Genomic DNA, 23,865 nt, shown 5'->3' with positions numbered 1-23,865 from the left:
CAGAAGGTGGCCCTGAAATATATTTTAATAGACTTTACATTGTCTCACCTTTTTTAAGAAGACACAGGAAAGAAATGGGAAAAGAACTAAACATTCAGATACGTGAAAGGTGAAAGTGTTTTTTACTTCTACAAGGCTCCTTATTGGGCTCTTACTGTTGTTCCCTTTTTTGCTTTTGTCCTTCATGGTTAGTGACCTTCCGCTTATCCCCCCTCCCCACAGTCTTAGAGTAATATGGGTCAAGACAAAATCTTCATCAGAATCACCTAAGCAGTTTCCCAGGCCTCTCTAGACCCTAAATTGTATTCTTTGGGTAGGAATCAGATTCTTAGGAGTGTAAGTTAGCAAAATAAATAAACTATCCATAATTTTTGATGTTGATGCATGTCCTACAAATATCTGATATATCAAAAGTACCTACTGAAAAGTACATTGGATGTTCTAAAAATGATAGCTTATAGGGAAGAAGTTCAATTATTGACTTTAGTATTTGGAAAAAAATTAAGAAAAGAACAATCCCAAACTGACCAGCAAATATTATCAAAGCATTATTTAACAGAATTCTTTTGAGGTTGGGGTAAGTTAATTTAAGATTTCTATTATGGGTTTCTTGGAATGTATTTCAGAGTCATTTAGCAAAAAGACTGACAGTCATTTCTCAAAAAACATGGTCATTCAACTCAAGTCATACATTTTACATTCTGCTGAAAGTGATTACACAGTTAAAGAACTACAAAACTGTTTAAGTATCAAAATACTTTTTGCATAATAAAACTTTTTGAAAGGCATAAAATCTAGAGTCACTTCCTCCTAATACTGTCTTTGGTTATTGTCTAAAATAAGTTTTTTGGCAGATTTTTCAACAGCTATGTTACACTAGTTAGCAATTTATAGTTGAATTTTAGGAATCAGTATGTTAATAAATTAGATCAAAACACAGGAAATTCTATTACAATTAGGATAATGAATTAAAATTTGTGCTTTTGATGTTCCAAGGCTTTGAACTCATAGAGCTTTGACATAATGTTTAATAAACACATATGTTTACTATTATAAACAGCCTCTCAATCCCCAAGAAATTAAGCCAAGGGAATGTATTTCTGGACTGAAATAACCAGTACTTTTATTCAGAAACAAATAAAATATTTCTATTTTTAAAAATAATTTCATCAGAAGTTCCCTATTTCATCAAGAATAAACATTTAGATTATCAATAGCCAACTTTATGTCACAACATAAACACAGAAAGGGAAGCAGAAAAATCACCAGTCATACCTTATTATGTGTCTGAGTCTGTCCAACCAGGATGAGGATGTTGGATGAGATGATAGACAGGCAGAAGTTAATCAGAATTATGGACCTCTCAGAGCGTATGTACCTAGCCAGAGAGAGAAAGTGTCCAACTTTAAAATTCAACAGAAAGATGAGAAATTCTCTATTATGTAAATTGGTGGAATTCATCCAGAAAAAGACATTAACATGAAGCCTTTACATGAGAAAAAATATTTAAAAAGTTGTTTTTAAGAAAGATTATTCTTAGAGACCCAATTTTATAGTGACTTATAGTGTCCAAGAGACCTTAAATTTATTTTTCTTTAGACATTAGTGTGGACAACATGGCACTTCTGACAGAAGCTAAATTGCACATCTGTTATCACCATAACTTTTTTTACTAGAAGTACAAAATTTCTTAGAACGATATCAATTAGTATCATTACCTTCCTATTTGTGTATATGTAATATGCTAATTATTATCATTTACATCAACCAGTAGAAACTGAAAACCAAAAGGAAAAACCCCACAGATTCTCAAATAGCCTCCTTATTTACTAGGAAGATGCCTTTACTCTCATGAAACCATGAACAATTTTCATCCACCACTTCACTCGCTCAAGTATTTTTATATAGTTAGGCTGTTACTCTTTATGTTTTTCTTTTCCTGAATAATTGTTCCAAAACAAGAAAAAAGAAAATGAATCTTTACTGCTAAAATCTAATCCAATCCACAGATGATAATTCATCATTAGGCTGGAAAATTAGCTGGAGCCTGCCATATTTTACCCATATGGAGAAGTATTTATATACAGTCTGTCATATAATTTTTAAGCACATCAAGAATGTAAGCCCAGGGGTAAAATGGGAATAAAGTCGCAGACCTATTAGAGAATGGACTTGAGGATATGGGGAGGGGGTAGGGTAAGCTGGGATGAAGTGAGAGAGTGGCATGGACTTATATACACTACCAAATGTAAAATAGATAGCTAGTGGGAAGCAGCCGCATAGCACAGGGAGGTCAGCTCCGTGGTTTGTGACCACCTAGAGGGGTGGGATAGGGAGGGTGGGAGGGAGGGAGACGCAAGAGGGAAGAGATATGGGAACATATGTATATGTATCTTTGTTATAAAGCAGAAACTAACACACTATTGTAAAGAAAAAAAAAAAAGAATGTAAGCCATGGAGAAAACTGCTCAGAATCAAATGTTCTACCAGGTGTTTACCCTAAAACGATAGCAGCTATCTTGCTTTACTGTACCCTGTGGTAGATCACTGAGTGATAGTAACAAAAAGATATATTTGTTCTTGCTATGTATTTGAGAGTGTTCAATTTGTGTTAGAACATGAACTCACTGTCCACAGCCCACAGCGTGGGCTTCCCTGTGCAGTGTTCCATGGGGGTGCCAGAGATCTGAAGGCACTCTTTGGAAGGTAAAAATCTATCAAAGTTCTCTCTCTCTGTTTGTGAGGAATATTTAGGCAGAGATCCTACATTCCGTCACATGTTTCAGAAAAGAAAGTAAAACAAAAACAAGAGTAATAATAAAATATACAAAGACATTTTTTAATATAAAAGAATCTTCCTTTCTTCACAGAACAAACATAGAATGAACCTAGGTGGACCCTCAATAAAAATGGCCTCAAGAGTAGCTTAATCTTGTCCCTGCATCATCAGTATCTAAAAATATAATAAACCACACACTGGGATGCTGAAAACATCAAATATTAAGTTGTTTCTTTTTTTTTTTTTGGTTGGGGATGTATCATTAAAACGTTTAAGGGCTGCACACAGTTGACCCTTTATGTGATATTAAAGGCTTCCATGATAGCACAAGTACACAGATGACATTACTGAAAGGCTTTCGTTGATATTATTTGCTCAGTAAATAGAAAAATCATGGTAATGAAGACCTAGACTGACCACTCTGAAGAGTCTTTAGATGTTTTCATTTTCATTAACATTGTGACATTATTGCCTTAAAAATTGCTATAAAATGTCTCAACTTTCAAAACTTTTTATAAATGTGCTTTATGTTTTAAACAAAATTTGTGAATGCATCATTTCAGTACATGGATTAAAAGGACATGCTCAGTTGCTCTGTGATGTAATGTAATTCTACAGAACATATCTGTAGATGGAGAGAACGTAACAATGGATTCATTTTTTGATGAATATTTCTAATGAGCTACATGAGACATCAGCAAATTTCAAAGTGGTATATTATATATAAAATAATTCTGATGTTCACACATTTTACACATCATTAGAAAAGCAAAAAATAAACTAAACCTTTTAATTAGAAAAAAAAGGCAGTAAGATCCTGACATGAGTATTATCATACAGGAATGTTACTAGGTATATTTAATGTTTACAAAATGCATTGAATTCGTCATGCTACAAGATTCACTTAATAGTTTATGAATCTTGAAACTTCTATCAAATTATTAAGATTACTTCAATTCTGCTACCTGTAGACAGTGAGTTGATGGCCACTAACGGTTAGGAATTCAAATTTATGTTGTTTCTTAGTACTGTCTTCTAAACTTCTCAGTTTCATGTCAACTTTGGATAGATCCTTTCAGGTGGTAATTCCTAGAAAGCTATTGCGATAGGTGATTTTCCTGGATTTTCTGGATTACAGCAAACTTCCCTATGGACTAAAAAATCCTGTACTTCTTTGATAAATTTTATATATCATTTATACTAGCAGTGTTTGTGCTAGCGTTAGCCATATGTATTGAGGCGTGAAGAGAAGGTGTAATTGGTGGCTGAACCCTAAGTACTGAGAAATGGAACTTGGTTCTGAATACTTCAGTGAGTATGAATTATGATGCCATTGATGAATTGTGATACTATTACCTAGTATCCTGGCCCATAAACACTACCTCATTTCCTGAGAAAAACCATTCAGGCAATTGTGGGAGAGAAAGTCTTCTTCCCAGCCATTGTCTGTCTTGCTCTTGCATTACCAGGACAATGACTGCTTGACTGAGCCCTGAACCCTGGATTCTACTGTCTACAATGTTATGCAAGCATTTCTTCCATTTCATGAGACTGGCCATATATTATCAGATTCCCTCATTTGGTATTTCACTACCCTGCATGGTAAGGCAGAACCTCTATTACGTATCTGTACCAATGGACCAAGAATGTGTACATATTTTATTTTTGTATGAAGCATGAAAATCTTAATACCTTTGACAATATAATATCCTGGGCAATTAATTTTTGTCCTCAAAAGAGTAAAAAATATAATGGAGAACAATGATTTTTTTTTCAAAAAAATGGATGTTAAATCAAATGATCTTTCCTTATTAAATTGTAATTAATTTTTCAATGAAATTGTTTTTTTTTGTTGTTGTTGTTGTACGTGGGCCTCTCACTGTTGTGGCCTCTTCTGTTGCGGAGCACAGGCTCTGGACGCACAGGCTCAGCAGCCATGGCTCACGGGCCCAGCCGCTCCACGGCATGTGGGATCCTCCCGGACCGGGGCACGAACCCGTGTCCCCTGTATCGGCAGGCGGACTCTCAACCACTGCGCCACCAGGGAAGCCCCGAAATTGTTTTTTATCTTAAGTAAAACCTAAGTAAAATACTAGGCCTGGCTACCTTTGGAATTTTAATATTTCAAATATTCAGGAAATAATACATAATTATTTATTTGCTAATATGGTAACTGTTTTAGAACATTTTAAAGTAATCAAAATGAATATAAAAATGTTTAACATTTGAAAATTTATTGGGAATTTTAGTTATATACTAGTTATCAATATGTCAGTAGACATAATAAACTTCACAAGTCTAATTCTCATTAACAGAACAAGAACAAATCTTAGAGAACTACTAAATTTTCATACAATGTCAAACAGATGTAATTTCACATATTATAGAACAGTATTTTTCAATCACTTCCCCTTGTTTATGTATTTTTATGACTTTTTAAAATCAGTTTGTCAAAATCTGACTTGTTGGAAACATTCAGCTGAGAAGTCTTTTCTAAAGCTTTATGGTATTGTATTAATGCATTAATATTATAGAAGACTTTACACATTGGGGCACACTGAAAGCATGTGTTTAAAACTTAAGCATTTGGAGACCGTATTTCTATAACAGAGAAATTAATTTGACTGTATCATTAAACTCTCAAGCTCAATAGCAGTTGGGATAAATATAAACAACACATAGACTGAACTTGGGGCATTAAGAGTACCATGCTTGGGGGTAAGCAACTTGTTGAAGGCTACCATCATTTGAATTGGGAAGAAAAGTGTGTGTATGTGTGTGTTTTGTTTACTTTCCCATTATAGGAAAATACAGACAAGAAAATTAAGTAAACACTTATTTAGTGTTATTGAGCTCATTTATTATAGCTCAATCACGGCAATTATAATTCTGTTTTCAAAGTACTTCTTTCAGTAAATTAAGAAAACATGAGACATATAATAGTTATTATATTCCTTGATTTAACTCTGAATAACCGAACATTCCATTTCTAGTGTATTAATTGACTACATACCTCCATAATGCTGCATAGACAACGGCTAGGGTGATCAAGGCCAAGCAAGAAAGGCCACTGCCTACAATTAGGGTAACTGAAGGTGTACTAGAGGATTCCATGATCTGTAAATTAAACAAAAGAAGCAAAAAAAAAAAAAAAGAGAGAGAGAGAGAGAGAATTTTTAAAATAAATTAAAATAACTTCTAAATTCAACAAAACTATCCTAACACTCAAAAATAGCCAATATAGTTGTTATAGTAACCAGATAATTACCCAGTAACCACTCTGTTCACATATTCTCAACCTCTAAAATGACTAATTCTAGCTACTCCCTCTCTCCCACTGTGAAGTAATGAAGGCCTTAAGAGTTTTCAATGCTTGATTGTGGCATATACCCACTTACGGCTTTCTAAAATAAATAAATGAAGCTACAACTTGGTCAACATTAACATGTTAAATTTCATCTAGTTTAAATTTGAAGCAGTATTTATTTTTCTTCAACTAACTACAGTTCAGTTATTTCACAAAATGTATTTTGTTGAAATTTACTTTGATCCTCCCATTATGTTATCCAAATCTGGTACCTAGATATTGAAAATTTTTCAAACTTTCTGACTTTTGACAACTTTGTTCTAAGTCAAGTATTCTCTCATTTAATTTCACTAGCTTGGCCTCTAAGAATATAGAAGAAAATCAAATTTCAAGTGTAAGACCTTAGAATATATTTGTGATTTTTTTTCTGTGAACAAAATATATAGAGATAATCTTCACAATGTCAATATTAGTCTCTAAATACTTGACCTTGAAAAATAAGCCTTATATCTTTTAAAACATATATAAAGATCAAAGAGATTTCTTTCTTTAGACACTAACATGGTACTAACTAATAAAATCTGCTGTTTTTCATATTTTTAGTATTGGAAGTTTAAAGAAATACACTTTAAGATCAAGTGTGTTCCAAATCTTAGATATGCACAATCAATTTTATAGGCATTTTTGGCTATCAAAATAAGTAAAATGAGTGATGCATACTTAGGCCAGATTTAGACAGAAAGTCACATTTTTCTTAATAATTATTTTTCACCACTTCAATTTCTGAAATAATTTTTCAAAGTACATTTGATGAGGATGTTATTTTTTCTTTCAGACAGTTTATACAACTGTCTGTTTCAGAAACTAGTTTTACAAACCTATATACTTCTAAGGAATGATTTCACAGTTTCTGACAGTCTCTGCTTTCATAAAGATTTCATTTAATTAAAAAAAATAAATATCCAAGGACACCCCAGAAAACCTGTACTGAAAATATCCAATGCAGATATGCAATGTGTTTGGCTATAGTGTCTGGGGTCTTCATTCTACTACCAACAGTAACCTCACAAATTCCCCAGAACAGCTTTAGAGTTCTAAAATAAAGGTTAAGCTGACAAGTATTTTTATTTGAAAGTTTGCAGCATATTAGCAATATGATTGGAGTACATCCTCAAAACTATACTGCAGAAATTTCAAGTTAGAAGACATGAAATTGAGTAGAATTTAGTTATAGCACACCAACTAGAATTTCACCAAGCTACTGTAGCTAAGGAGGAGACGAACCCAATTTTGCCACCCTGCAACATTTTCCATTTCCCCATTTAAAATGCAGTTCCCTGGAGAAACACTCTCCACAATGTCCCTGCCTTTGCATTAAAACCGTGTTTTCCCTTTGTTACTTACTATTTCTCTAGGTTGCTGAGCCAAAATGGCGAAGGTAGAGAGACGATCACATAAGCATTTCGTATGGGATGCATCGGTAAGCACAGTTTTACATCCCTGGGTGGACCAGGTTCCCAAAGACTCGTTCCTGCAAAGGGTGGGGGGTGGGGGGGAGATCGGGATAAATACGCCTGACTGCCAAATCCGTAATGAAGAAAATGCAATTTAATTGAGAGAATCGTCTACTGTAATTCCCGTACAGGGGAAAAAAAAAATCTACTTGTTGTTGAACAGGACGTAATTTAGATGCATCTCCAGTAATGCAAAGCGAGAGTGTTTGGAGAAAGCAGGCGGGCGGCGGTACGGCGTGCAGAGAGCTGTCCAGCGCCGGAGGTGCTGAAACCGGGACTGGCTCTGTCCAGCCCTCTGCGAGGAACGGCGGCGGCGGCGGCGGCGGCACGAGCAGCCGCCAGAGCGTTGGCAGCCACTTCCTATGCTCATCGGATCGTTTCAAACACTCACAGAGTGTAAAGAGGCTTTTCACATTGCATACCAGCTCTGACTCCCGTCCCGTATTTTTGGATCGTGAACGCTGACTTTTAAACCGAGGATTTCTCTGAAAAGCCTGCCTAAAAGGTTAGATAGCTTGTATTGGGTGATATAGAATCTTCTCTGCTGGTTAGGGATTTTTCCTCCCTTTAGAATTAGCTGCTGTGAAAATTTCACCCTGGAAATGGGAAGCAGCAGCAGCGGCATCAGCTGGTTCCGACTCCCTTTGCCTTTGCCTGATATCCAGGGGAGGGGTGGGTTTCAGACATCAGCTTCCCACTCCACACTTCACTCAGCCCAAGCTCTTCTGAAGCCCTTGACATTTCTTCCCCTCACCCACCTCTCTGCCCCGGGGGTGGAAGCACTAAGCTAACCCCGAGTCTGCCAGAACATTTAGAAGAATAACCCCACCTCAAAGTCCGGTAGGAAAGGGGAAAGAGGGCCTGCTTCAGTCTTCCCTTTGGTGTAGCCATTCAAAATTCTAAAGCATATGGTTTCTTTCCCACCCCAGCAGAACAATAAAAATGGTATCAACCTACGCCTTCTTGGTGGGGGGTGAAGATGGGGGAGAATCCTTCCACCCCCCGGCTGAACTACTCTACAGGAAGAGGAAGAAAAGAAAAAAAAAAAAAAGCTATAGAGTTCAACCAATCAACTTTATTATCATTACACGTGTTATATACTGAATGCACCAATTGTCACCTCCCCTCCCCCAGGCACGGAACTGTCCAAGTAGCAAACCTGTGTGTATGTGTGTGCTTAAATTTCAAACCAAGTTACTATCTATGTTAAAAATGACTCTAAAACTCCAGAAGGATAACACATAGCTTGTTGTTAATTTTGATATGGTACTTTTTATTTCATCTACTCCATATCTCTGAATGCCTAAAGCTATTGGGTTAAATATGAATGTAGTCTATTTCTGAGCTATTTCAATGACAGAGGTTTCACTGTGACAGCTGGACTTCCAAGTTGAGCTGTAGAATATAATTCACCCTATCTCTTTTTGGGATTTAGATGCAATATCTTTTTAATATTCATTAATTTGATTTAAATATTGATTTGATATCACTAATATGCATGACTCAAAATACTCTTAATTACAACTTTTTTAAACAGGAATAGACTATATTTGGGGAGAGGTACAAAAAACATTATACCTAAGTTCACCCAAATACTTCTAAGTATTAGCCAATTAAAAATTTGGTAGGTCTCTTTTCTTTCTCATGATGTCATACAACCATGCAATATATATATATATATATATATATATATATATATATATATATATATATATATATATATATATATGTATGTATTTCAGTCATATGTCAACCAACTGCAACAGTATTAAATTCCAATTCTACCTAACCAGAGCAGCACTTCAATTTATTTTATTGGCTGCCTGTCTCTTATCGTCTTGTGACAAACAGTTAAGGCCAAATAAAAAACATTTATCTCAGCTGATTAAAGTTTAAAGAAGAAAGATACATTTAAGAGAATCTGACATGTTTTAAAACACAACATTGCATTATTAATCCTGTGTGGCAGCTTTACTTTAATGCACTATTTGTGCGTTCAAGATGGAGTCCAATACCTACACTTTTCACATTATGTGGCTATGACCAATAAACCAATTCAAAGTCTTACCAGGAAAAAAGTTTACTGCAAATAAGACCTAATGAGACAAAGTGATATATTTATATCTAGATAATGAAAGTTTGTTTACTCAAGAAAATGTTAGTATTACTAACCTTTGGCTGTCAGATGTAAAGTCTTTGTTCAATATAATGTTGCTAGACTCTGAAGATCATGTAAATTTTATATGACATCTTCAGAAAAGTAGGTCAATTTACTCTGCTCTGTACAATGATTGCAGTGCTGACATGGCACAGCCCCAGGCAAAACTAGGAAGTAAGTGACACTGGTCTCCATGTTTCAATCTTTCATTTCCCCCCAAGCATGAAGTGTTTCTAATCTCACTGGGCCCCTTTTGATGGGTACCTTCCTGAGGCTTACATAACTTTTCTCCTTACCTTTCTTAGGAATTATTATCCCTTTGTTGACTTTATCTGATGAAACTAAGGGAAATATTATGAGTGACTGAGTACAGCTTGATGTGCTCTCCCCAGTTTAATACAAGTTATAAAACACAAAATAATGCATCTGATAGCAGAACACCAGAGTATGATCAGATGAGTAGGAGTGAAAATTTTGAAAGGTGAGGAGGTAACTACCAACTTCTATATTTGGTTGCTTGCAAGAGTTGAGTAATAAGTGTGATGCCATCTGATGCCAAATTTTAAATTGTTTCATAAAACCTCTTGATATTTTGAAACCAGATAAAATTCTTATAAATTAGATTTTAAAGTCACTAGCATACATGTCACTACTATTACAAAAACTATAGTATATGTCACCTGTATTTTCACACACTTCATAGCTATTCTTACTGTACAAAATTCTTCGAAAGCACGGTACATGTGTCTGATTGATTTCAGGGAGACCTTGTAAAGCAAACTGATGTGTGGTAGAGCTAATGTGAAGCAAAACAGCTTCCCCAGTCTGCACAGAACAAGGTTTTAAAGCATGTGGACTATTCCAGCAGTCACATTATTCTTCTAATGTCATAGATTTGCATGTCATGATTAATGGTATATCTGTGAATTATTCTTAGTTATTAAGTCTAGCTTGTCATCAATGGGGCAAGCAAATACAATGAAATATGTATGAACATTAAAGATATAATAAGAATAACAGACTGAGGATGTCAGAAGCAAACACAAAATGATGATACACATGTTATACTGAAAAATCACGTATTTCTTTTTCATAGTGTCTTTTCTGAGCATTAATTTTTTTTTTCAAATAGATTTCAAAATAACTAGGCCTGCAGAAATTTCATATAACCAGCACATTCTTCGTTGGCTACACCTACATTCACCCATGTTAGCTCTTAGCTGTCATCTGTACCTCTTCTTCTTCCTATTATTAGGATGGCTAAAAGAAGAAAAGAGTCTGCCTGTCCCAAGTATTTGAAAGTACATACCCACAAGGACAGAATTCTGTGAAAATATATGACACAAAATCTATTATTTCCACCCTAATATTTATTTGAGGCCTTTCCCCAATTTCCTAAGTCTCTACATGATTCCTTTTTGGATCGGAGTTCATTGTTGGGGTCTGGATTTCATGGGAGAGTTAAATAATATAGCATGTGACTATATACTCTAGCATTTAAGATTAAAGAAAAAGATTATTCATTCACTCCAATGAAAAGTTGTTTAGGAAAAAACTGATAGCAAAAACTTATAGTGACACATTTCAAAACTGTTTCAAGAAATCAAACTTTTACCTTTTGAAATACCCATACATCTAAATATTTCACTTAAATCAGACTTTTATAAAACCATCTATTCTGCTTCATAATACATCAGTGTGTAAAGTATTTATCATGAATAAGTTATAAACTTTAGCAGGTTTATATCTCAAGGTCGATTTTTAATTTAATTTTTATTTTATTTTAAAGTATAGTTGATTTTCTTTCTTTTTTTTTCTTTTTATTTATTTAAATTTTTTTAACTTAAAAAATTTAACATCTTTATTGGAGTAAAATTGCTTTACAATGGTGTGTTAGTTTCTGCTTTATAACAGGGAGAATCAGCTATACATATACATATATCCCCTTATATCCTCCCTCTTGCTTCTCCCTGCCACCCTCCCTATCCCACCCCTCTAGGGGTTTACAAAGCACTGAGCTGATCACCCTGCGCTATGTAGCTGCTTCCCACTAGCTATCTATTTTACATTTGGTAGTGTATATATGTCTGTGTCACTCTCTCACTTCGTCCCAGCTTACGCTTCCCCATTTCCGTGTCCTCAAGTCCATTCTCTATGTCTGCCTCTTTATTCTTGTCCTGCCTCTAGGTTCCTCAGAATCATTTTTTTTTTTAGATTCCATATATATGTGTTAGCATACAGCATTTGGTTTTCTCTTTCTGACTTACTTCACTCTGTATGACAGACTCTAGATCCATCCACCTCACTACAAATAACTCAATTTCCTTTCTTTTTATGGCTGAGTAATATTCCATTGTATATATGTGCCAGATCTTCTTTATCCATTCATCTGTCAATGAACACTTAGGTTGCTTCCATATTCTGGTGATTTTAAGTACAGCTGCAGTGAACATTGTGGTACATGACTCTTTCTGAATTATGGTTTTCTCAGGGTATATGCACAGCAGTGGAATTGCTGGGTCATACGATAGCTCTATTTTTATTTTTTTTAAGAAACCTCCATACTGTTCTCCATAGTGGCTGTATCAATTTACATTCCCACTAATAATGCAAGAGGCTTCCCTTTTCTCCACACCCTCTCCAGGATTTATTGTTTGTAGATGTTTTGATGATGGTCATTCTGACTTGTGTGAGGTGATACCTCACTGTAGTTTTGATTTGCTTTTCTCTGATTAGTGATGTTGACATTCTTTCATATGTTTGTTGGCAATCTGTATGTCTTCTTTGGAGAAATGTCTATTTAGATCCTCTGTGTATTTTTGGATTGGGTTGTTTGTTTTTTTGATATTGAGCTGCATGAGCTGCTTGTATATATTGGAGATTAATCCCTTGTCAGCTGCTTCATTTGCAAATATTTCTCCCATTCTGAGGGTTGTCTTTTCATCTTGTTTATGGTTTCCTCTGCTGTGCAAAGCTATTAAGTTTCATTAGGTCCCATTTGTTTATTTTTCTTTTTATTTCCATTGCTCTAGGAGGTGGGTCAAAAAGGATCTTGCTGTGATTTATGTCATAGAGTGTTCTGCCTATGTTTCTCTCTAAAAGTTTTATAGTGTCTGGCCTTACATTTAGGTCTTAATCCATTTTGAGTTTATTTTTGTGTATGGTGTTAGGGAGTGTTCTAATTTCATTCGTTTACATATAGCTGTCCCGTTTTCCCAGCACCACTTATTGAAGAGGCTGTCTTTTGTCCATTATATACTCTTGCCTCCTTTATCAAAAATAAGGTGACCATATGTGTGTGGCTTTATTTCTGGGCTGTCTATCCTGTTCCATTGATCTATATTTCTGTTTTTGTGCAAGTACCATACTGTTTTTATTACTGAAACTTTTGTCTGATGTGTGGGAGTCTGAATCCTCCAGCTCTGTTTTTCTTTCTCAAGATTGTTTTGGCTATTTGGGTTCTTTTGTGTTCAAATACAAATTGTGAAATTTTTTGTTCTAGTTCTGTGAAAAATACCATTGGTAGTTTGATAGAGATTGCACTGAATCTGTAGATTGCTTTGGGTAGTAGATTCATTTTCACAATATTGATTCTTGTAATCCAAGAACATGGTATATCTTTCCATCTGTTTGTATCATCTTTAGTTTCTTTCATCCATGTCTTATAGTTTTCTGCATACAGGTCTTTTGCCTCCTTAGGTAAGTTATTCCTAGGTATTGTACTCTTTCTGTTGTAATGGTAAATGGGAGTGTTTCCTTAATTTCTCTTTCAGATTTTTCATCATTAGTGTAGAGGAATGCAAGAGAGTTCTGTGCATTAATTTTGTATCCTGCTACTTCACCAAATTTATTGATTAGCTCTAGTAGTTTTTTGTTAGCATCTTTAGGATTCTCTGTGTATAGTATTATGTCATCTGCAAACAGCGATAGCTTTACTTCTTCTTTTCTGATTTGGATTCCTTTTATTTCTTTTTCTTCTCTGATTGCTGTGGCTAAAAGTTACAAAATTATGTTGAATAATAGTGGTAATAGTGGACAACCTTGTCTTCTTCCTGATCTTAGAGGAAATGGTTTCAGTTTTGCAACATTGAGGACAATGTTGGCTGTGGATTTGCATATATGGCCTTTATTATGTTGAGATAGGTTCCTTCTATGCCTACTTTCTGGAGGGCTTTTATCATAAATGGGTGTTGAATTTTGTCGAAAGCTTTCTCTGCATGTATTGAGGTGATCATATGGTTTTTCTCCTTCGATTTGTTAATATGGTTTATCACACTGATTGATTTTAATATATTGAAGAATCCTTGCATTCCTGGAATAAACCCCACTTGATCATGGTGTATGATCCTTTTAATGTGCTGTTGGATTCTGTTTGCTAGTATTTTGTTGAGGATTTTTGCATCTATGTTCATCAGTGATATTGGCCTGTAGTTTTTGTTCTTTGTGACATCCTTGTCTGGTTTTTGTATCAGGGTGATGGTGGCCTTGTAGAATGAGTTTGGGAGTGTTCCTCCCTCTGCTATAGTTTGGAAGATTTTGAGAAGGATAGGGGTTAGCTCTTCTCTAAATATTTGATAGAGTTCACCTGTGAAGCCATCTGGTCCTGGGTTTCTGTTTGTTGGAAGATTTTTAATAACAGTCTCAATTTCAGTGCTTGTGACCTGTCTGTTTATGTTTTCTGTTTCTTTCTGGTTCAGTCATGGAAGGTTGTGCTTTTCTAAGAATTTGTCCATTCCTTCCAGGTTGTCCATTTTATTGGCATATAGTTGATCTCTCATGATCTTTTGTATTTCTGCAGTGTCAGCTGTTACTTCTCCTTCTTCATTTCTAATTCTGTTGATTTGAGTCTTCTCCCTTTTTTTTTTCTTGATGAGTCTGGCTAAAGGTTTATCAATTTTGTTTATCTTCTCAAAGAAACAGCTTTTAGTTTTATTGATCTTTGCTATTGTTTCCTTCATTTCTTTTTCATTTATTTCTGATCTGATCTTTATGGTTTCTTTCCTTCTGCTAACTTTGGGGGTTTTTGTTCTTCTTTCTCTAACTGCTTTATGTGTAAGTTTAGGTTGTTTATTTGAGATGTTTCTTGTTTCTTGAGGTCAGATTGTATTGCTATAAACTTCCCTCTTAGAGCTGCTTTTGCTGCAACCCATAGGTTTTGGGTCATCCTGTTTTGTGATTTGTTTTTAGATATTTTTTGATTTCCTCTTTGATTTCTTCAGTGATCTCTTGGTTATTTAGTAGTGTATTGTTTAGCCTCCATGTGTTTGTATTTTTTACACATTTTTCCTGTAAATGATATCTAGTCTCATAGCATTGTGGTTGGAAATGATACTTGATATGCTTTCAATTTTCTTAAACTTACAAAGGCTTAATTTGTGACCCAAGATATAATGTATCCTGGAGAATGTTCCAAGAGCACTTGAGAAGAAAGTGTACTCCGTTGTTTTTGGATGGAATGTCCTATAAATATCAATTAACTCCATCTTGTTTAATATATCATTTAAAGCTTGTGTTTCCTTATATGTTTTCATTTTGGATCATCTGTCCATTGGTGAAAGTGGGGTTAAAGTCCCCTACTATGATTGTGTTACTGTCTATTTCTCCTTTTATGGCTGTTAGCATTTGCCTTATGTATTGAGGTGCTCCTATGTTGGGTGCATAAATACTTACAATTGTTATATCTTCCTCTTGGATTCATCCCTTGATCATTATGCAGTGTCTTGTAATAGTCTTTATTTTGTCTCTTGTAATAGTCTTTATTTTAAAGTCTGTTTTGTCTGATATGAGAATTGTTGCTCCAGCTTTCTTTTGATTTCCATTTGCATGGAATATCTGTTTTCCATCCCCTCACTTTCTGTCTGTATGTGTCCCTAGGTCTGAAGTGGTCTCTTGTAGACAGCATATATATGGGTCTTTTTTTTGTATCCATTCAGCCAGTCTTTGTCCTTTGGTTGGAGCATTTACTCCATTTACATTTAGGGTAGTTATCAATATGTTTGTTCCCATTACCATTTTCTTAATTGTTTTGGTTTGTTATTGTAGATCTTTTCCCTCTCTTGTGTTTCCTGCCTAGAGAAGTTCCTTTAGCATTTGTTGTACAGCCGGTTTGGTGGTGCTGAATTCTCTTAGCTTTTGCTTGTCTGTAAAGGTTTTAATTTCTCTGTCGAATCTGAATGAGATCCTTGCTGGGTAGAGTAATCTTGGTTGTAGGTTTTTCCCTTTCATCACTTTAAATATGTCCTGCCACTCCCCACTGGCTTGCAGAGTTTCTGCTGAAAGATCAGCAGTTAACCTTATGTGGCTTCCCTTGTATGTTGTTGCTTTTCCCTTGCTGCTTTTAATATTTTTTCTTTGTATTTATTTTTTTATTATTTTCTGCTTTATAACAAAGTGAATCAGTCATACATATACATCTGTTCCCATATCCCTTCCCTCTAGTTCTCCCTCCCTCCCACCCTCCCTATCCCACCCCTCCAGGCGGTCACAAAGCACCGAGCTGATCTCCCTGTGCTATGCAGCTGCTTCCCACTAGCTATCTACCTTACGTTTGATAATGTATATATGTCCATAACTCTCTCTCGCTTTGTCACAGATTACCCTTCCCCCTCCCCATATCCTCAAGTCCATTCTCAAGTAGGTCTGTGTCTTTATTCCTGTTTTTCCCCTAGGTTCTTCATGACATTTTTTTTTTCTTAAATTCCATATATATGTGTTAGCATACGGTATTTGTCTTTCTCTTTCTGACTTACTTCACTCTGTATGACAGACTCTAGGTCTATCCACCTCATTACAAATAGCTCAATTGTATTTAATTTTTGATAATTTGATTAATATTTCTCTTGGCATGTTTCTCCTTGGATTTATCCTGTATGGGACTCTCTGTGCTTCCTGGACTTGATTGACTATTTCCTTTCCCATATTAGGGAAGTTTTCAACTATAATCTCTTCAAATATTTTCTCAGTCCTTTTCTTTTTCTCTTCTTCTTCTGGACCCCTGTAATTCAAATGTTGGTGTGTTTAATTTTGTCCCAGAGGTCTCTGAGACTGTCCTCAGTTCTTTTCATTCTTTTTTCTTTATTCTGCTCTGTGGTAGTTATTTCCACTATTTTATCTTCCAGGTCACTTATCCGGTTTTCTGCCTCAGCTAGTCTGCTACTGATTCCTTCTAAAGAATTTTTCATTTCATTTATTTTGTTGTTCATCATTGTTTGTTTGCTCTTTAGTTCTTCTAGGTCCTTGTTAAATGTTTCTTGTATTTTCTCCACTCTATTTCCCAGATTTTGTGTCATCTTTACTATCATTATTCTGAATTATTTTTCAGGTAGACTGCCTATTTCCTCTTCATTTGTTAGGTCTGGTGGGTTTTTACCTTGCTCCTTCATCTGCTCTGTGTTTTTCTGTCTTCTCATTTTGTTTATCTTACTGTGTTTGGGGTCTCCTTTTTGCAGGCTGCAGGTTCGTAGTTCCCATTGTTTTTGGTGTCTGCCCCCAGTGTCTAAAGTTGGTTCAGTGGGTTGTGTAGGCTTCCTGGTGGATGAGACTTGTTCCTGTGTTCTGGTGGATGAGGCTGGATCTTGTGTTTCTGGTGGGCAGGACTGCATCCAGTGGTGTGTTTTGGGGTGTCTGTTAGTTTATTATGATTTTAGGCAGCCTCTCTCTTAATGGGTGGTGTTGTACTCCTGTCTTGCTAGTTGTTTGGCATAGGGTGTGCAGCACTGTAGCTTGCTGGTCGTTGAGTGGATCTGGGTCTTAGTGTTGAGATGGAGATCTCTGGGAGAGCTTTTGCCCTTTGATATTATATGTAGCCAGGAGGTCTCTGGTGGACCCGTGTCCTGAACTCGGCTCTCCCATCTCAGTGGCACAGGCCTGACACCCGGCCAGAGCACGAGGACCCTGTCAGCCACACGACCAAGTATGTGGGGGAGTTTCTTGCCTTTTGAGAAGTCTGAGGCCTTCTGCCAGTGTTCAGTAGGTGTTCTGTAGGAGTTGTTCCAGATGTAGTTGTATTTCTGATGTATTTGTGGGGAAGAAGGTGATCTCCATGTCCTACTCCTCCACCATCTTGAAGGTCTCTCCTATCTCAGGGTTTTAATGGTCAATTTATTCAAAACCAAAATAGCTACAACAGCAATTCTTTAAAAAATTACACACATCTTCTGAGTACACTGTCCTTGCAATATATGTGCACTGAAAGAAAGTAATTATTTTCCAATCATAACAGTCATTAACTTCTAAGGATTAGGTGAATCTATATCACTTTTAATGTATATGTCATACCAAAATGAATAATGCATATAGTTTCTTTGTGTAAATTATTCTCATAATACAGAAAATTTTGGAGTACAGATAAAAAATGTTCACAATTTTGAGTAAAATACTGTCTTTAAGGACAATTTCAGGTTTTCAAGACATTGGAAATACTGAGAACTTTGTTATCTCTAGCAACCATTATTATGTTAAGACACAGTGAATTTAGGAATTTTTGAAATTATGAAATTAGGAAGTTTTGCTAGAAGTAACCTTAGTAATCACCTAGCCCGTTGGTTTTCAACACTTGCTGTATATTAAAGTCACCTGGAGACCTTTAAAACTTAAATCCTGAGTGGGGTCTGGGCATTATTACTTTTCTAATGCTCCCCAGATGATTCTAGTGTGCAACCAAGGCTGAGAACCACTGATCTATCCCAACCACCTAGTGTTACAGAGGAGGAAAGTGAAGTTCAGGGAATTCAGGAAGCTTATTTTAAGGCACAGAGTGAGACACAACGTTGGGCTTCTCATTTCCAAATTAGAGATTTTTTTTTAATACTAACTTTTAGTTGTAGTCAGTTTTAAAGCAGAATGTAATGAACAGTCTTATAAAAAAGATATGAATATCATGCCTATTTACACTTGCAAACAATGTGGCCCTTTGTAATGGTTTTAGCAAAGTATGAGTTATCAGTGGATGAATTTAGCTAAGGACAGATTGTCATGCTGTGGTGTTCATCCTGTTTTTTAAGTGATATATCCTATGACATGTAAAAAAAACATTGATTTTATACCAATTTTTCATGACATAAAGCATCTCTCATCTCTAGTGAGATCATTTATAATTTGAGGTGATATAAAAGTTGAAATTACAAATTCTGAAAACATGATACTGAGTAAAACTTATAAGCTCTTTTTTCCTTTAAAAAATATCCTCTATTTAGATACAATGGAGGGTTTTTATATCAATTATCGTAATCTCTGCATATAGTATTATACACTAGTATACACAGACACATATATAATTTTTTTAATTTAAAAAGAATAATACCAACATAAAGCATTTATAGTTCATTCACTGTGGTGAAATTTAGAAGTGAGTACTTTGCTACCAGCAGGAAGAGCACTTATCATCCACTAGACTGAATCTGGAGTTAATATTGACCCCTCCAGACCATAATTAACACCAGATTTCCAATTCTTTGCCTAGAAATGAACTAGTTCTAGGAAAACGCTACACTTAGATCTTTCCAACACTCCTCTGTGCATATTCATGTTTTCTGTCCAACATTAGAATATTAGTTGATAAATTCACCTCACTTTATTTATAAAATTAACACTCTCCATGTCACACTAGAATATTAGTGCTTTTGACAATTGTTTCTTGTTCAGATTTGAATCTGTGACATACCACTTTTCACTTAGTAGGGACTTAAAATGTTTGTTCAGTTAATTTAATAATTATTTACACTTCAAGGGATGGCTTCTAATGCTGTTGGACCCAGACAGATTGTCTTAGCTCCCATTCATTTGCTGTCCTTCAGCATATAGCAGAAATGCAATCTGAAGAGTATCAATGAATCTTAATAAGCTTATCTATTTGCTTTTGCTCTTCAAACATCATTTGATGATGAACTCTGAAAGACTCAGCATCCTGCAGAGATTCTGTTCATTCCAGCAGTGAGGCCTGAGGCTTCACTAAGCAGTCAATAAGTATTTAGTGAGTGCTTTTCAAATGCCAAAGTAGAAGACACATACAAAAAGAAAACTAACAGTTTCTTTTTTAGAAAAGTTGACAATCTGGTTGGAAGACTATATAATCCAAGAATGTTTTCTATCTTATTAGTTTTACAAATTATTCTGGAAAATGCTGTTGATACGGCCCTTCTATTTTAAGCCACTATCATCTCCCCTCTAGGTAAATATCATCACTGGGCTCCTTGTTCCTTCCCTGCTATCTATGCTCAAGTTCAGTTTCAACACAGCAGCCAGAGATCCTGTTGACACATATGTGAACTCACGTCACTCTGTTCAAAACTCTGTCAATGGTTCTTCCCATCTCACTTGGAGTAAATGACAAAGCAGTTAAAATAACCTACAAGGACCTTTACCAGCTGGTCTGTCATTATATCTTTCTTTCTTTCTTTCTTTCTTTCTTTCTTTATTTATTTATTTATTTATTTATTTATTTTTGGCTACATTCGGTCTTCATTGCTGTGTGCAGGCTTTCTCTAGTTGCAGTTAGCGGGGACTACTCTTTGTTATGGTGTGCAGGCTTCTCATTGCAATGGCTTCTCTTGCTGCAAAGCATGGGCTCTAGGCATGAAGGCTTCAGTAGTTGTGGCTTGCAGTCTCTAGAGCGCAGGCTCAGTAGTTGTGGTGCATGGGCTTACTTGCTCTATGGCATGTGGGAACTTCCCGGCCCAGGGCTCAAACGCATGTCCCCTGCATTGGCAGGCAGATTCCTAACCACTGAACCACAAGGAAAGCCCATGTTATTACCTCTTTATCTTCCTTTTCTAACACAATGCCTTTGCCCATCGTTTCCAACCACACTGAGCTCTTTGTTTTCTCACCTTGGCATTTTGCACTGGCAATTCTCATGGCCAAGAATGTATTCCTCAAAGATAGTAACGTTGTTATTCCCTCACATCACGTAGGTCTCTGCCCTTATGTCACTCTCCCAGAGATGTCACTGACTATCCAACTTAAAGTAGTAACCCTGCATCTGTAGTAGGTTAAAATGGGCTCAAATTCTATATAATTCTTCTCATTAAGAGGTGGAGTTTCCTTCCTCTTCCTTTGAATTTTGATAAGCCTGTGACTTGATCTGGTCAGAAAAATGCAGTAAAAGTGATGTGTGACTTTGCCTGGAAGCCTCAAAAGGTCTTACAGTTTCTACTCTCATCATCCTGAAATTCTGCTTTCATGTGAGGACAAGAAACCAGCACCAACTACCAGCCATGTGAGTGAGGCAGTATTAGATCATCCATCCCTAGGCTGAGCAGTCAGGTGACTGTAGCCTCATGAATGAAACCAGAGGAGACCAGCAGAAGAACCAACCAGCTGAACTCAGTCAAAGAGCTTTGAACCATGGAATCATGAGCAATAACATGATTCTTTCTCTAAGTCACTAAGATCTGAGGTGATTTGTTACATAGGAAACGATACACTATCCAAGACTTTCCCACATGTCCTTGACCTTACTCTGATCTATTGTTGCCCACAGCACTTATTACATCTGATTTATTTATGTATGTATTTTTAAACTCACTTTTTGCCTGTCTTTGCTTACTAGAATGTAAACTTCCTGAGGACAGTGATATTGTTACATTCATTTCAGTCTTCCCAGATCCTAAAACAGTGCTGGACACTTAGTAGGTGCTCAATAAATATTTGTTGAGTGACTACCTGGTATAGACTTTGTCCTAGTGTAGTTGGACTTTCTGACCACATTATTTCATTTGTTTTTTTGTTTTTTTAACAAATATTTATTCATCATCAAATAGATTCAGACACTGTGCTAGGTTATTTTGTGGACATACAAATTTCCACTTTGCCTTTTGGAGCTTGAGAGCTTCCGTGGAAATTACCTTGCAGGTGTAGTGTCATTGCCACTTTGTCATAAAATGCACATTAAAACCAATAATATGTTACTCTTGAGGGTCACTGAATAATATTTACAAGAATGGTAGCACCAGTTTTATTTCCAGTAATATTATTTATTTGCTTACTTACATTTAAAACTGTGGTAAGAACACTTAACATGAGGTCTACAGTATATACAGTTGACTGCAGGCACAATGTTGTACAGCAGATCTCTGGAAATTATTCATCTTGGATAATTGAAACTTTGCCCCTGTAGAACAGAGACTCTCCATTTCATCCTCCCCCAGCCCCTGGCAACCATGATTTCAGAAGTATAGGCAACAAAAGCAAAAAAAAAAAGATAAGTGGCCTCTATAAGCTAAAAAGCTTCTGCACAGCGAAGGAAGCAAACGTGAGTGAAATGGCAACCCACAGAACAGGAGGAAATACCCTCAAACTATATAAATGATAAGGGGTTAATATCTAAAATATATAAGGAACTCTTACAACTCAATCATACACACAAAAAAAACTATTAAAAAATGGGCAAAGTATTATCTTTTTTGTTGTTTTTTAAACTGGAAATGTGAGAGTAGAAAGGAGTATGGAAAGTAATAACATTAAGGGAACCAATCTACTGGCTTATAAATATGTATAAATATCTTCACCATGATTTATTAATAATTAAAGGTTAAAATATGCTAGCTGCCGTCATTAATTAGTCAATAGGCAAATAAAAATTATCATGCTAATGAAAATAACAGCTAACATTTACTGAGTGTCTACTCAAAGTTAGGTGCTGTGGTAGATACTTTAAATACATTTATGAAAAAAAATCCTAAAATGGAATATCAAGGTTGGATAGTACTGACAAATAGACCTAATGCCTCCATATGGGATCATGAGGACCCTGGAGAAAAAAGAGCCTGGAGTTGGAAGGTACCTAGATATCTCCATCTGTATAAGATCCATGTAACCCCTGGACGCCTATCTTTGGCTTTATTATTATATGTTTAAAATACAGAAATGGTGACTTTCCTAGGGTCATTCAACTGGTACAGGGCTCTGCCAGGAACTGAGTCCGAGTCTGTGTGACTTCAGAGCAGATTCCCGTCCCTCTGCTCTCTCAGCGATGAGGAGATAGGAGATGGCATATTCTGAGCTAGGAATGCACAGGGAGAGCACCCAGAAAGGTCACGGTTTTGGGAATTAAAACCTGACAGATTGTCATACAGGGTGAAGTAAGTTAGAAAGAGAAAGACAAATATCATATAATATCGCTTATTTGTGGAATCTATAAAAATGGTTCAGATGAACTTATTTGCAAAACGAAAATAGAATCACAGATGTAGGAAACAAACTTATGGTTACCAAGGGGATAAGTGGGGGGAGGGATAGATTGGGAGATTGGGATTGACATATACACACTACTATATACAAAATAGATAACTAATAAGAACCTGCTCAATGGCACAGGGAACTCTACTCAATATTCTGTAATGACCTATATGGGAAAATAATCTTAAAAATAGTGGATATATGTATATGTGTAACTGATTCACTCTGCTGTACACCTGAAACTAACACAACAGTGCAACTCAACTATATTCCAATAAAATTCACTTTAAAAAAATCTCACAGAAAATAGGTGGGGAGGATCTCATAAAAAGGTGATTGGAAAGGGCAAATACTTAAGAGAATAAAAAGATGTGGCTTGAGAATTGACACTGTGGGCACAGAGGACAGTAAGAACATTTGAGAGAATGATTTTCGTAGAGGTCTCAGATGGATACTAGACTTCTGGAAGATAAAAAAAGGAACCCTGTGATATCGAAGAGGTTAGCAATAGAAGAAAAAAGACTGCATGCAAGTCAACACAGAAACATAACATTTTATCAATTATGTTTTTACTTTGAAGTAAGAATAAATCTCCTAATGCCTTCTGATGCAGACCTTAACTGTCCACTGAGAAGAGACTCTGATAAGATGTAACAATGGTGAGACAGAAGTCCCAGAGTTTAACTCAGTGTTGGTATGAGAAAGTGTTATTCGTGTCAATAAAATGAAAGAAAATTCAAGAATAAAGTTTCACTCTGTGTATGGCTGATTCATTTTGTTGTGCAGTGGAGGCTAACACAACATTGGAAAGCAACCATACTCCAATAAAAATTAAAAAAAAATTCATTTATAACATTTTAAGCCTTTTTGTCCTCACAAATGTCCCCCAAATTTGTTTAGACAAATTTAAAGGAAAAAAAGAGCAGAATCA

At 35.8% G+C, this 23,865-nt stretch overlaps 1 protein-coding gene across 1 annotated transcript in view; it reads right to left on the bottom strand.

Moving 5' to 3' along the window:
- The window catches only part of ADGRB3 (adhesion G protein-coupled receptor B3), a gene marked incomplete at both ends in the record, with an annotated part of 796,225 nt that overhangs the window by 147,375 nt on the left and 624,985 nt on the right, over nt 1-23,865 (bottom strand). The window contains 3 exons of the mRNA XM_082633456.1: nt 1,276-1,378; nt 5,793-5,896; nt 7,491-7,617. Of these exons, the coding sequence (XP_082489582.1) occupies nt 1,276-1,378; nt 5,793-5,896; nt 7,491-7,617 (334 nt within the window). The remainder of the gene's footprint in view (nt 1-1,275; nt 1,379-5,792; nt 5,897-7,490; nt 7,618-23,865) is intronic.

Source organism: Mesoplodon mirus, assembly GCF_964341445.2.
Source record: "Mesoplodon mirus genome assembly, chromosome: 10".
Classification (NCBI taxonomy): domain Eukaryota; kingdom Metazoa; phylum Chordata; class Mammalia; order Artiodactyla; family Ziphiidae; genus Mesoplodon; species Mesoplodon mirus.
This window is presented reverse-complemented; position numbering and strand designations above follow the sequence as displayed.